Source organism: Schistocerca americana, chromosome 5 (genome assembly GCF_021461395.2).
Source record: "Schistocerca americana isolate TAMUIC-IGC-003095 chromosome 5, iqSchAmer2.1, whole genome shotgun sequence".
NCBI lineage: Eukaryota > Metazoa > Arthropoda > Insecta > Orthoptera > Acrididae > Schistocerca > Schistocerca americana.
Genome location: NC_060123.1, coordinates 430,666,151 through 430,678,505, shown reverse-complemented (window position 1 = coordinate 430,678,505; position 12,355 = coordinate 430,666,151). Strand labels below are relative to the sequence as shown.

Below are 12,355 nucleotides of genomic sequence, written 5' to 3'. Positions count from 1 at the left end.
CTGTAAAGGGTCCTTCCGGATGCCATGAAGGGTACAGGGTGCGCCCATCTGCAGGTGGTCGCTCATGTCGGCACCAATGATGTGTATCGCTATGGATCAGAGGAAATCCTCTCTGGATTCCAGCGGCTATCTGATTTGGTGAAGTCTGCCAGTCTCACTAGTTGGAGAGCTCACCATCTGCAGCATCGCCGACAGGACTGTCAGTGGACCTTTGGTGCAGAGCCGAGTGGAGGGTCTGAATCAGAGGCTGAGACGGTTCTGCGACCGTGTGGGCTGCAGATTCCTCGACTTGCGCCATGGGGTGGTGGAGTTTCGGTTTCCGCTGGATAGGAGTCCACTACACACAGCAGGCGGCTACACGGGTAGCGGGGGTTGTGTGGCGTGGACTGGGAGGTTTTTTAGGTTAGATGGCCTCGGGCAAGTACAAAAAGGGCAACAGCCTCAAAGGGTGCAGGGCAAAGTCAGGACATGCGGGACCTAGCAGCAGTCGGCATTGTAATTGTAAACTGTCGAAGCTTCGTTGGTAATATACCGGAACTTCAAGCGCTGATAGAAAGCACCGAAGCTGAAATCGTTACAGGTACGGAGAGCTGGCTGAAGCCAGAGATAAATTCTGCCGAAATTTTTACAAAGGCACAGACGGTGTTTAGAAAGGATATACTGCATGCAACCGGTGGTGGCGTGTTTGTCGCTATTAGTAGTAGTTTATCCTGTAGTGAAATAGAAGTGGATAGTTCCTGTGAATTATTATGGGTGGAGGTTATACTCAACAACCGAGCTAAGTTAATAATTGGCTCCTTTTACCGACCTCCCGACTCAGCAGCATTAGTGGTAGAACAACTGAGAGAATATTGGAATACATTTCATATAAATTTCCTCGGCATGTTATAGTCTTCGGTGGAGATATCAATTTACCAGATATAGATTGGGACACTCAGAGATTTAGGATGGGTGGTAGGGACAGAGCATCGAGTGACATTATACTGAGTGCACTATCCGAAAATGACCTCGAGCAATTAAACAGAGAACGGACTCGTGGAGATAACATTTGGACCTACTGATAACAAGCAGACCCGAACTTTCCGACGCTGTAAGCGCAGAACAAGGAATCAGTGATCATAAGGCCGTTGCAGCATCCCTGAATATGGAAGTAGGAATATAAAAAAAGGGAGGAAGGTTTATCTGTTTAGCAATAGTAACAGGAGGCAGATTTCAGACTACCTAACAGATCAAAACGTAAATTTCTGGTCTGACACTGACAATGTTGAGTGATTATGGAAAAAGTTCAAGGCAATCATAAAATGCACTTCAGACAGGTACGTGACGATTAAAACTGTGAGGGACGGGAAAAACCCACCGTCGTTGAACAACAAAGTTATGAAACTACTGCGAAAGCGAAGAGAGCTCCACTGCAAATTTAAACGCAGCCAAAACCTCTCAGACAAACAGAAGCTAAACGATGTCAAAGTTAGAGTAAGGAGGGCTATGCGTGAAGCTTTCAATGAATTCGAAAGTAAAATTCTATGTACCGACTTTACAGAAAATCCTAGGAAGTTATGGTCTTACGTTAAATCAGTAAGTGGATCGAAACAGCATATCCAGACATTCTGGAATGATAATGGCATTGAAACAGAGGATGACACGCGTAAAGCTGAAATACTATACACCTTTTTCCAAAGCTGTTTCACAGAGAAAGAGCGCACTGCAGTTCCTTCTCTAAATCCTCGCACGAACAAAAAAATGGCTGACATCGAAATAAGTGTCCAAGGAATAGAAAAGCTACTGAAATCACTCAACAGAGGAAAGTCCACTGGACCTGACGGGATACCAATTCGATTCTACACAGAGTACGCGAAAGAATTTGCCCCCCTTCTAATAACCGTGTACCGCAAGTCTATAGAGGGACGTGTGCAGCTGTACGATAGGGAACACCAAGCTTCATAATTTCCCTAATAGAAACTTGAACTGTTCATCACGTAAACGAAGCCACATTCACTATGTCTCCAAATTAATGGCATAATTAACAGAGAGAAAATGAAAGATCTGAACTTGAGAAAAGAGTAATTACTGTAAAAAGAAAAGAATAACAAGATTTCGACGTAGGTGTAAACCTGAAGTGCCTTGTAAGCACAAACTATGAATAAGAGACACGTTTCTACTAATTTTTCTTTGTAAATAATTTTTAGACATAATATGTATACCGAATGTCAACTGTACTTTGTAGTAATAATACAGTCATCAATTTATGGGCACGTATATGGTGCTGCGTGTAAACCGACTATGTTGCTGTTGTTGTGGTCTTCAGTCCTGAGACTGGTTTGATGCAGCTCTCCATGCTACTCTATCCTGTGCAAGCTTTTTCATCTCCCAGTACTTACTGCAACCTACATCCTTCTGAATCTGCTTAGTGTATTCATCTCTTGGTCTCCCTATACGATTTTTACCCTCCACGCTGCCCTCCAATACTAAATTGGTGATCCCTTGATGCCTCAGAACATGTCCTACCAACCGATCCCTTCTCCTGGTCAAGTTGTGCCACAAACTTCTCTTCTCCCCAATCCTGTTCAATACTTCCTCATTAGTTATGTGATCTACCCATCTAATCTTCAGCATTCTTCTGTAGCACCACATTTCGAAAGCTTCTATTCTCTTCTTGTCCAAACTATTTATCGTCCATGTTTCACTTCCATACATGGCTACACTCCATACAAATACTTTCAGAAATGACTTCCTGACACTTAAATCAATACTGGATGTTAACAAATTACTCTTCTTCAGAAACGCTTTCCTTGCCATTGCCAGCCTACGTTTTACATCCTCTCTACTTCGACCATCATCAGTTATTTTGCTCCCCAAATAGCAAAACTCCTTTACTACTTTACGTGTCTTATTTCCTAATCTAATTCCCTCAGCATCACCCGAATTAATTAGACTACATTCCATTATCCTTGTTTTGCTTTTGTTGATGTTCATCTTATATCCTCCTTTCAAGACACTGTCCATTCCATTCAACTGCTCTTCCAAGTCCTTTGCTGTCTCTGACAGAATTACAATGTCATCGGCGAACCTCAAAGTTTTTATTTCTTCTCCATGAATTTTAATACCTACTCCGAATTTTTCTTTTGTTTCCTTTACTGCTTGCTCAATATACAGATTGAACAACATCGGGGAGAGGCTACAACCCTGTCTTACTCCCTTCCCAACCACTGCTTCCCTTTCATGTCCCTCGACTCTTATAACTGCCATCTGGTTTCTGTACAAATTGTAAATAGCCTTTCGCTCCCTGTATTTTACCCCTGCCACCTTTAGAATTTGAAAGAGAGTATTCCAGTCAACATTGTCAAAAGCTTTCTCTAAGTTTACAAATGCTAGAAACGTAGGTTTGCCTTTCCTTAATCTTTCTTCTAAGATAAGTCGTAAGGTCAGTATTGCCTCACCTGTTCCAGTGTTTCTACGGAATCCAAACTGATCTTCCCTCAGCATCACCCGACTTAATTAGACTACATTCCATTATCCTTGTTTTGCTTTTGTTGATGTTCATCTTATATCCTCCTTTCAAGACACTGTCCATTCCATTCAACTGCTCTTCCAAGTCCTTTGCTGTCTCTGACAGAATTACAATGTCATCGGCGAACCTCAAAGTTTTTATTTCTTCTCCATGAATTTTTTTTCCATTCGTCTGTAAAGAATTCGTGTTAGTATTTTGCAGCTGTGACTTATTAAACTGATAGTTCGGTAATTTTCACATCTGTCAACACCTGCTTTCTTTGGGATTGGAATTATTATATTCTTCTTGAAGTCTGAGGGTATTTCGCCTGTTTCATACATCTTGCTCACCAGATGGTAGAGTTTTGTCAGGACTGGCTCTCCCACGGCCGTCAGTAGTTCCAATGGAATATTGTCTACTCCGGGGGCCTTGTTTCGACTCAGGTCTTTCAGTGCTCTGTCAAACTCTTCACGCAGTATCATATCTCCCATTTCATCTTCATCTACATCCTCTTCCATTTCCATAATATTGTCCTCAAGTACATCACCCTTGTATAGACCCTCTATATACTCCTTCCACCTTTCTGCTTTCCCTTCTTTGCTTAGAACTGGGTTTCCATCTGAGCTCTTGATATTCATACAAGTCGTTCTCTTATCTCCAAAGGTCTCTTTAATTTTCCTGTAGGCGGTATCTATCTTACCACTAGTGAGATAGGCCTCTACATCCTTACATTTGTCCTCTAGCCATCCCTGCTTAGCCATTTTGCACTTCCTGTCGATCTCATTTTTGAGACGTTTGTATTCCTTTTTGCCTGCTTCACTTACTGCATTTTTATATTTTCTCCTTTCATCAATTAAATTCAATATTTCTTCTGTTACCCAAGGATTTCTACTAGCCCTCGTCTTTTTACCTACTTGATCCTCTGCTGCCTTCACTACTTCATCCCTCAAAGCTACCCATTCTTCTTCTACTGTATTTATTTACCCCATCCCTGTCAATTGCTCCCTTATGCTCTCCCTGAATCTCTGTACACTGGTTCTTTTAGTTTATCCAGGTCCCATCTCCTTAAATTCCCACCTTTTTGCAGTTTCTTCAGTTTTAATCTACAGGTCATAACCAATAGATTGTGGTCAGAGTCCACATCTGCCCCTGGAAATGTCTTACAATTTAAAACCTGGTTCCTAAATCTCTGTCTTACCATTATATAATCTATCGGATACCTTTTAGTATCTCCAGGGTTCTTCCATGTATACAACCTTCTTTCATGATTCTTAAACCAAGAGTTGGTTATGATTATGTTGTGCTCTGTGCAAAATTCTACCAGGCGGCTTCCTCTTTCGTTTCTTAGCCCCAATCCATATTCACCTACTATGTTTCCTTCTCTCCCTTTTCCTACACTCGAATTCCAGTCACCCATGACTACACTCCTGGAAATGGAAAAAAGAACACATTGACACCGGTGTGTCAGACCCACCATACTTGCTCCGGACACTGCGAGAGGGCTGTATAAGCAATGATCACGCGCACGGCACAGCGGACACACCAGGAACCGCGGTGTTGGCCGTCGAATGGCGCTAGCTGCGCAGCATTTGTGCACCGCCGCCGTCAGTGTCAGCCAGTTTGCCGTGGCATACGGAGCTCCATCGCAGTCTTTAACACTGGTAGCATGCCGCGACAGCGTGGACGTGAACCGTATGTGCAGTTGACGGACTTTGAGCGAGGGCGCATAGTGGGCATGCGGGAGGCCGGGTGGACGTACCGCCGAATTGCTCAACACGTGGGGCGTGAGGTCTCCACAGTACATCGATGTTGTCGCCAGTGGTCGGCGGAAGGTGCACGTGCCCGTCGACCTGGGACCGGACCGCAGCGACGCACGGATGCGCGCCAAGACCGTAGGATCCTACGCAGTGCCGTAGGGGACCGCACCGCCACTTCCCAGCAAATTAGGGACACTGTTGCTCCTGGGGTATCGGCGAGGACCATTCGCAACCGTCTCCATGAAGCTGGGCTACGGTCCCGCACACCGTTAGGCCGTCTTCCGCTCACGCCCCAACATCGTGCAGCCCGCCTCCAGTGGTGTCGCGACAGGCGTGAATGGAGGGACGAATGGAGACGTGTCGTCTTCAGCGATGAGAGTCGCTTCTGCCTTGGTGCCAATGATGGTCGTATGCGTGTTTGGCGCCGTGCAGGTGACCGCCACAATCAGGACTGCATACGACCGAGGCACACAGGGCCAACACCCGGCATCATGGTGTGGGGAGCGATCTCCTACACTGGCCGTACACCACTGGTGATCGTCGAGGGGACACTGAATAGTGCACGGTACATCCAAACCGTCATCGAACCCATCGTTCTACCATTCCTAGACCGGCAAGGGAACTTGCTGTTCCAACAGGACAATGCACGTCCGCATGTATCCCGTGCCACCCAACGTGCTCTAGAAGGTGTAAGTCAACTACCCTGGCCAGCAAGATCTCCGGATCTGTCCCCCATTGAGCATGTTTGGGACTGGATGAAGCGTCGTCTCACGCGGTCTGCACGTCCAGCACGAACGCTGGTCCAACTGAGGCGCCAGCTGGTAATGGCATGGCAAGCCGTTCCACAGGACTACATCCAGCATCTCTACGATCGTCTCCATGGGAGAATAGCAGCCTGCATTGCTGCGAAAGGTGGATATACACTGTACTAGTGCCGACATTGTGCATGCTCTGTTGCCTGTGTCTATGTGCCTGTGGTTCTGTCAGTGTGATCATGTGATGTATCTGACCCCAGGAATGTGTCAATAAAGTTTCCGCTTCCTGGGACAATGAATTCACGGTGTTCTTATTTCAATTTCCAGGAGTGTATTAAATTTTCGTCTCCCTTCATAATCTGAATAATTTCTTTTATTTCATCATACATTTCTTCAATTTCTTCGTCATCTGCAGAGCTAGTTGGCATATAAACTTGTACTACTGTAGTAGGTGTGGGCTTCGTATCTGTCTTGGCCACAATAATGCGTTCACTATGCTGTTTGTAGTAGCTTACCCGCACTCCTATTTTTTTATTCATTATTAAACCTAATCCTGCATTACCCCTATTTGATTTTGTGTTTATAACCCTGTAGTCACCTGACCAGAAGTCTTGTTCCTCCTGCCACCGAACTTCACTAATTCCCACTATATCTAACTTTAACCTATCCATTTCCGTTTTTAAATTTTCTAACCTACCTGCCCGATTAAGGGATCTGACATTCCACGCTCCGATCCGTAGAACGCCAGTTTTCTTTCTCCTGATAACGACATCCTCTTGAGTAGTCCCCGCCCGGAGATCCGAATGGGGGACTATTTTACCTCCGGAATATTTTACCCAAGAGGACGCCATCATCATGTAATCATACAGTAAAGCTGCATGCCCTCGGGAAAAATTACGGCTGTAGTTTCCCCTTGCTTTCAGCCGTTCGCAGTACCAGCACAGCAAGGCCGTTTTGGTTATTGTTACAAGGCCAGATCAGTCAATCATCCAGACTGTTGCCCTTGCAACTACTGAAAAGGCTGCTGCCCCTCTTCAGGAACCACACGTTTGTCTGGCCTCTCAACAGATACCCCTCCGTTGTGGTTGCACCTACGGTACGGCTATCTGTATCACTGAGGCACGCAAGCCTCCCCACCAACGGCAAGGTCCATGGTTCATGGGGGGGGAAACCGACTATAGACAAGCAATAAACGGACACGTATAAAAGTGGTACGTGTGAACTTTAACATGACGACCAAATACATGTGGACACGAAATAATCATAACGTGTGAACTAAAGGGTGATAACTTTATGGACACGTGTGAAATTCCGCGTGTGAAGTAATGTTATAAGTACTTGTACCACGAAACCACGTTGTAGAAAGCCGAATTATGCTAGTGAATAAGTGTTGTACTTACCGCAACCGGTACTGTACACCTTTCCACGAACACATTCTTCGACACAGCTGGGGGAGTCGCCACGTGTGGCTGCTTCCGTAATTCCGAGTCGATGAAAAACTGTAAAAACTCACGACACGGCTAATATACACCAAACGCTCTGCCTCTCGCAGAACACTGCTGCTAGCGTGGTGAAGCCGTCATGTTACTATCACGTGACTACGACAAACGGACGTAACACAGAGTACGCTGTGCGCTCAACAATCCAAATCCCTTTGCACAACGAGGGCGGGCGCCAAATATGTTTGAAATACTTTCAATATCAAACCTGATAAAACCATGAGTTAAGCACTTACGTACCTTATAAAATCACTAAGACACTAATCTGAAAAGTCTTAAACTCGGCTTTAACAATTGCTACCGAATTTATAGACCAGTCCAAGTAATGACGAAAACGTGTCGATCTAAATAAAACCAGAAAAATAAATAACTAACGAGAACTAAGCACTCCTAAGAGAATGAGACCTTATGTATATAAACAATTGTTATCCTTACTTAATCCACTTTTCTTTTAGACTAAGTTATTAGTAAGTAAGCACATTCTAGTACAGATTTTCTCTGTATTTGTCATGTACGAGAACATGAATGGAAGCTCTAACATGTGCCATGTGAAACAGAGACCGCCACCAAACGTCTCAACACGTTGCAGAACCAATCTTCCAGTTCCTGATCGCAGACCCATTTCCAACGCACCATCACATCCAGACAACCACTTCAACCTCCACAGAAAAATTGATGCCCTACCTTTCCTCCACTGTGAAGGTGCAATCAATTTCCCTCACTCAAGTGCAGTGCTACCATTTATACCCGAAGTTCTACCACTCCCAGTGCAAGTCATACCTACCCAAGTGTAGTGAAACTGTTTTTTGCAGGTTATGAAAGCCACATATCGGTAAAGTGCTACGTGTTTACTACAAGAAATTTTCATTGAATCCACGGTAAAAAAAAAAAAAAATGTTCCTGTAATATGTCATTGTAAAACAAGAACGACGATTCTTTGTAATATATTTTTCCAAGTGTGCACACTGCACCCAGACTTCCTGCGAAGTCAAATAATTCTTGTCTCTTATCGAGAAATGAACTTTTGTTATCTTATATAATGCATTAGTAAAAGTACAGCTCAATTGTCATCCAATTACCCTATAAACAAGCTAGCATCAATTTCAGGCGTACGAATATATTTACCTGTTATACTTTATGTCAACCCCTTTGTCTAATGTCATATATGAAATCTATTGTAAAGAATTTTAGCAAGTAATACTAATTTGATTCACGAAAGCAATAATATTACGATTACGATTGAGTCGCGATGATCCTTGCGGAGTCATCACACCTCACGCGGGAAGCAATGCAATATTACTGGATTTCAGCTACTTTGCATATGAGATATTTGTCATAAGAAAAGGACAGCCAACGTGCTGTAGTTCGTAAAAATGCTAAGCATCACAGCGCGATAGTAAAGAGACGAAATATTTTTATAATGTGCGCCTATACCAAGACGCGCGTCCAGCGTTTAAATACTCTAAATATAAACTATGACCCGCTGGGCGCAGATATTTAAAATCATTGCCGCAGCGCTTGATAGCGAGAAGCTGCGAAACAGAAGAAAGAACAATCTATCTTTTGTTAAGAAATATTCTAGAGACTTCATTATGCCTTGTACATTTGGTCGCCGACATTTTAAGACGTACGACATGTTAAGACGTACTACACAGCATTGCTACAAGTTGTATTTTTATTTTGTGTAAAAACTATTTGAAACGACGACGGACTCGGGTGTGGATACAATGTACTTACGCACACGCAAGGACATTTAATTTTAAGAAGGAACGGACAGACAAAGCAGCGATTATTGGACGGCGCCATTTACAAAAGAAATATCAGATCTAAGTCATGCATTTATTGTGTATTTGTCGATGTGTAGAAGTTTAAAGCCAATTTGTGCAAACTATATTAATATTTTGCAGTGCAGTAATTTTCTTCTTGTTCTTTTTCTTCACTAACCAAAAATGATGTTCAAATTGTATATGAGCTTTGTTACAGGTTCGCTCTTTACCGCGGTGTCTCGATTGTATTTGGGAGACCACTAATGTGTTCAACTTCCGATCTGTTAATCTTTCTCTTTCGAAATTCCAAGAATTTGCTTTCATTTCCATTTTTGTGTTCAAATAGGTCGCTTAGGTATTTTCATCGAAGATTCTGATTGCGTGAAGGCAATCCGGCTCAAAAGGTCAATTATTCGCGTAAGCAATCCGTACGTCTCCTGAAAACAATCGAGAACCGACGCATCGGTGATCTCTTTCTTTTAAAGTCATACTAAAAAAACGGCGACACAGGATAGCCGTAAGTACGCAATCTAGCGTTAGGTTGCATTTTGTTAGTAAATATTGCCAACCAACAGTTACAGCATCACTACTATTAATAAGCAAGTTCCTAACGCCAGAATGCACACACCCACAGCCGACTCACGAACGATCGGCGAGCCAAAACGCGTCGTCCAGTAGGACGACCGACCGACGATCCACCAAGACCGTAGCCCGGGTCAAGTGATCCGTGGTGGCAATGGTCGGGCGAACCGTGTCGACGCAGACCTCACTACTGCTCCAACCCGACTGCACTAGTGCCGCATTCCAACTCTCCAACTGGCAGGTCCGGACTGCGCTCCAGACGCGTTCCAACTGACTGGCAGACCCGAACTCGCAACCCGAACTCGCGATCCGAACTCCCTACGACAGGCAACGACCGGGAAGTAATAGCAGTCAATCAAAGATACTACGAGAGGGGATATATCGATACGCGTTGCTAACGCCGCTCACGGTCAGGCAAAGCAGCAACTCAGTGACAGTAGTAATTTAAACTAACGTAGTGAGGTGGAAGTACGTTAAAACCAGGGTGGAAAATACATGATGGCGGGAACACGAGCCACGCACGGCTCACACATGTATTTATTTGAGGTCATTTTCTACATCTACATCTACATTTATACTCCACAAGCCACCCGACGGTGTGTGGCGGAGGGCACTTTACGTGCCACTGTCATTACCTCCCTTTCCTGTTCCAGTCGCGTATGGTTCGCGGGAAGAACGACTGCCGGAAAGCCTCCGTGCGCGCTACAGTCTCTCTAATTTTACATTCGTGATCTTCTCGGGAGGTATAAATAGGGGGAAGCAATATATTCGATACCTCATCCAGAAACGCACCCTCTCGAAACCTGGCGAGTAAGCTACACCGCGATGCAGAGCGCCTCTCTTGCAGAGTCTGCCACTTGAGTTTGCTAAACATCTCCATAACGCTATCGCGCTTCCAAATAACCCTGTGACGAAACGCACCGCTCTTTTTTGGATCTTCTCTATCTCCTCTGTCAACCCGATCTGGTACGGATCCCACACTGATGAGTAATACTCAAGTATAGGTCGAACGAGTGTTTTGTAAGCCACCTCCTTTGTTGATGGACTACATTTTGTAAGGACTCTCCCAATGAATCTCAACCTGGCACCCGCCTTACCAAAAATTAATTTTATATGATCATTCCACTTCAAATCGTTCCGTACGCATACTCCCAGATATTTTACAGAAGTAACTGCTACCAGTGTTTGTTCCGCTATCATATAATCATACAATAAAGGATCCTTCTTTCTATGTATTCGCAATACATTACATTCGTCTATGTTAAGGGCCAGTTGCCACTCCCTGCACCAAGTGCCTATTCGCTGCAGATCTTCATGCATTTCGCTGCAATTTTCTAATGCTGCAACTTCTCTGTATACTACAGCATCATCCGCGAAAAGCAGCATGGAACTTCCGACACTATCTACTAGGTCATATATATATATTGTGAAAAGCAATGGTCCCATAACACTCCCCTGTGGCACGGCAGAGGCTACTTTAACGTCTGTAGACGTCTCTCCATTGAGAACAACATGCTGTGTTCTGTTTGATAAATACTCTTCAGTCCAGCCACACAGCTCGTCTGATATTTTGGAGGTTTGTACGTCAAAGATGATGAAATAATGATAAGGACAACACAACACCCTGTCGTCGAGAGGAGAACCGATCTGGAGGAGAAGCGAACCTGGGTCCCCTTCATGGCAGCGCCGTTTAGCTGTAAGGACGGCACGAATAAGAGCGTGGTTGCTTACGCGGGGACTCGGTCACGATCTCGATGTTGACAGCGGCGTGTACCGCGACCAGCAGCACGGCCACACAGAAGGCGGTGAGTAGCGATGTCGTGGTCCTCATGTTGCGGCGTTGGCGTGTCTTCTGGCGTCGCAGTGGCTGCCCGCTTTCTCCTGCGTAACGCCCTCCGAGGTAACAGCCCGCGATAGCCGCCTCAGATAAGCCGAGTTGTCTGCCTGTCGCTCCCCCCACCTAACCGTACTCTCTAGCCATACTGTGTCCGCTTACGACTTTAAGCGTTACTGGCATCTGTGAAAACACGTCCGGCTCGAGTTCATAATAAGTGCTTGTTATGCGATTAAAGATTAGTGTACGGATCTGAAGCGAAATATGATGTATGGTAATTAAAATCCAAGCCTGGTGTGAGATATATGATTTATTGCACACTTTTTCATTAACCACCTACACTGACGGGGCAAAAGTCACACGAACTCGCAACCCGAACCCTCGATCCGAACTCCCTACGACAGACAACGACCTGGAAGTAATAGCAGTCAAGCAAAGATACTACGAGAGGGAACATATCGATACGCGCTGCTAACGCCGCTCACGGTCAGGCAAAGCAGCATGGTTTCAGAAAACATCGTTCTTGTGCAACGCAGCTAGATCTTTATTCGCACGAAGTAATGGCCGCTATCGACAGGGGATCTCAAGTTGATTCCGTATTTCTAGATTTCCGGAAAGCTTTTGACACCGTTCCTCACAAGCGACTTCTAATCAAGCTGCGGGCCTATGGGGTAT

General features: G+C 44.8%; 1 protein-coding gene across 1 annotated transcript in view; it reads right to left on the bottom strand.

Moving 5' to 3' along the window:
* The window catches only part of LOC124615720 (venom toxin OcyC11-like), a 51,620-nt gene extending 39,928 nt beyond the window's left edge, over positions 1-11,692 (bottom strand). Inside the window, exon 1 of the mRNA XM_047143785.1 lies at positions 11,578-11,692. Within this exon, the coding sequence (XP_046999741.1) occupies positions 11,578-11,677 (100 nt within the window). The 5' untranslated portion in view covers positions 11,678-11,692. The remainder of the gene's footprint in view (positions 1-11,577) is intronic.
* Between the last annotated feature and the right edge of the window lie 663 nt (positions 11,693-12,355).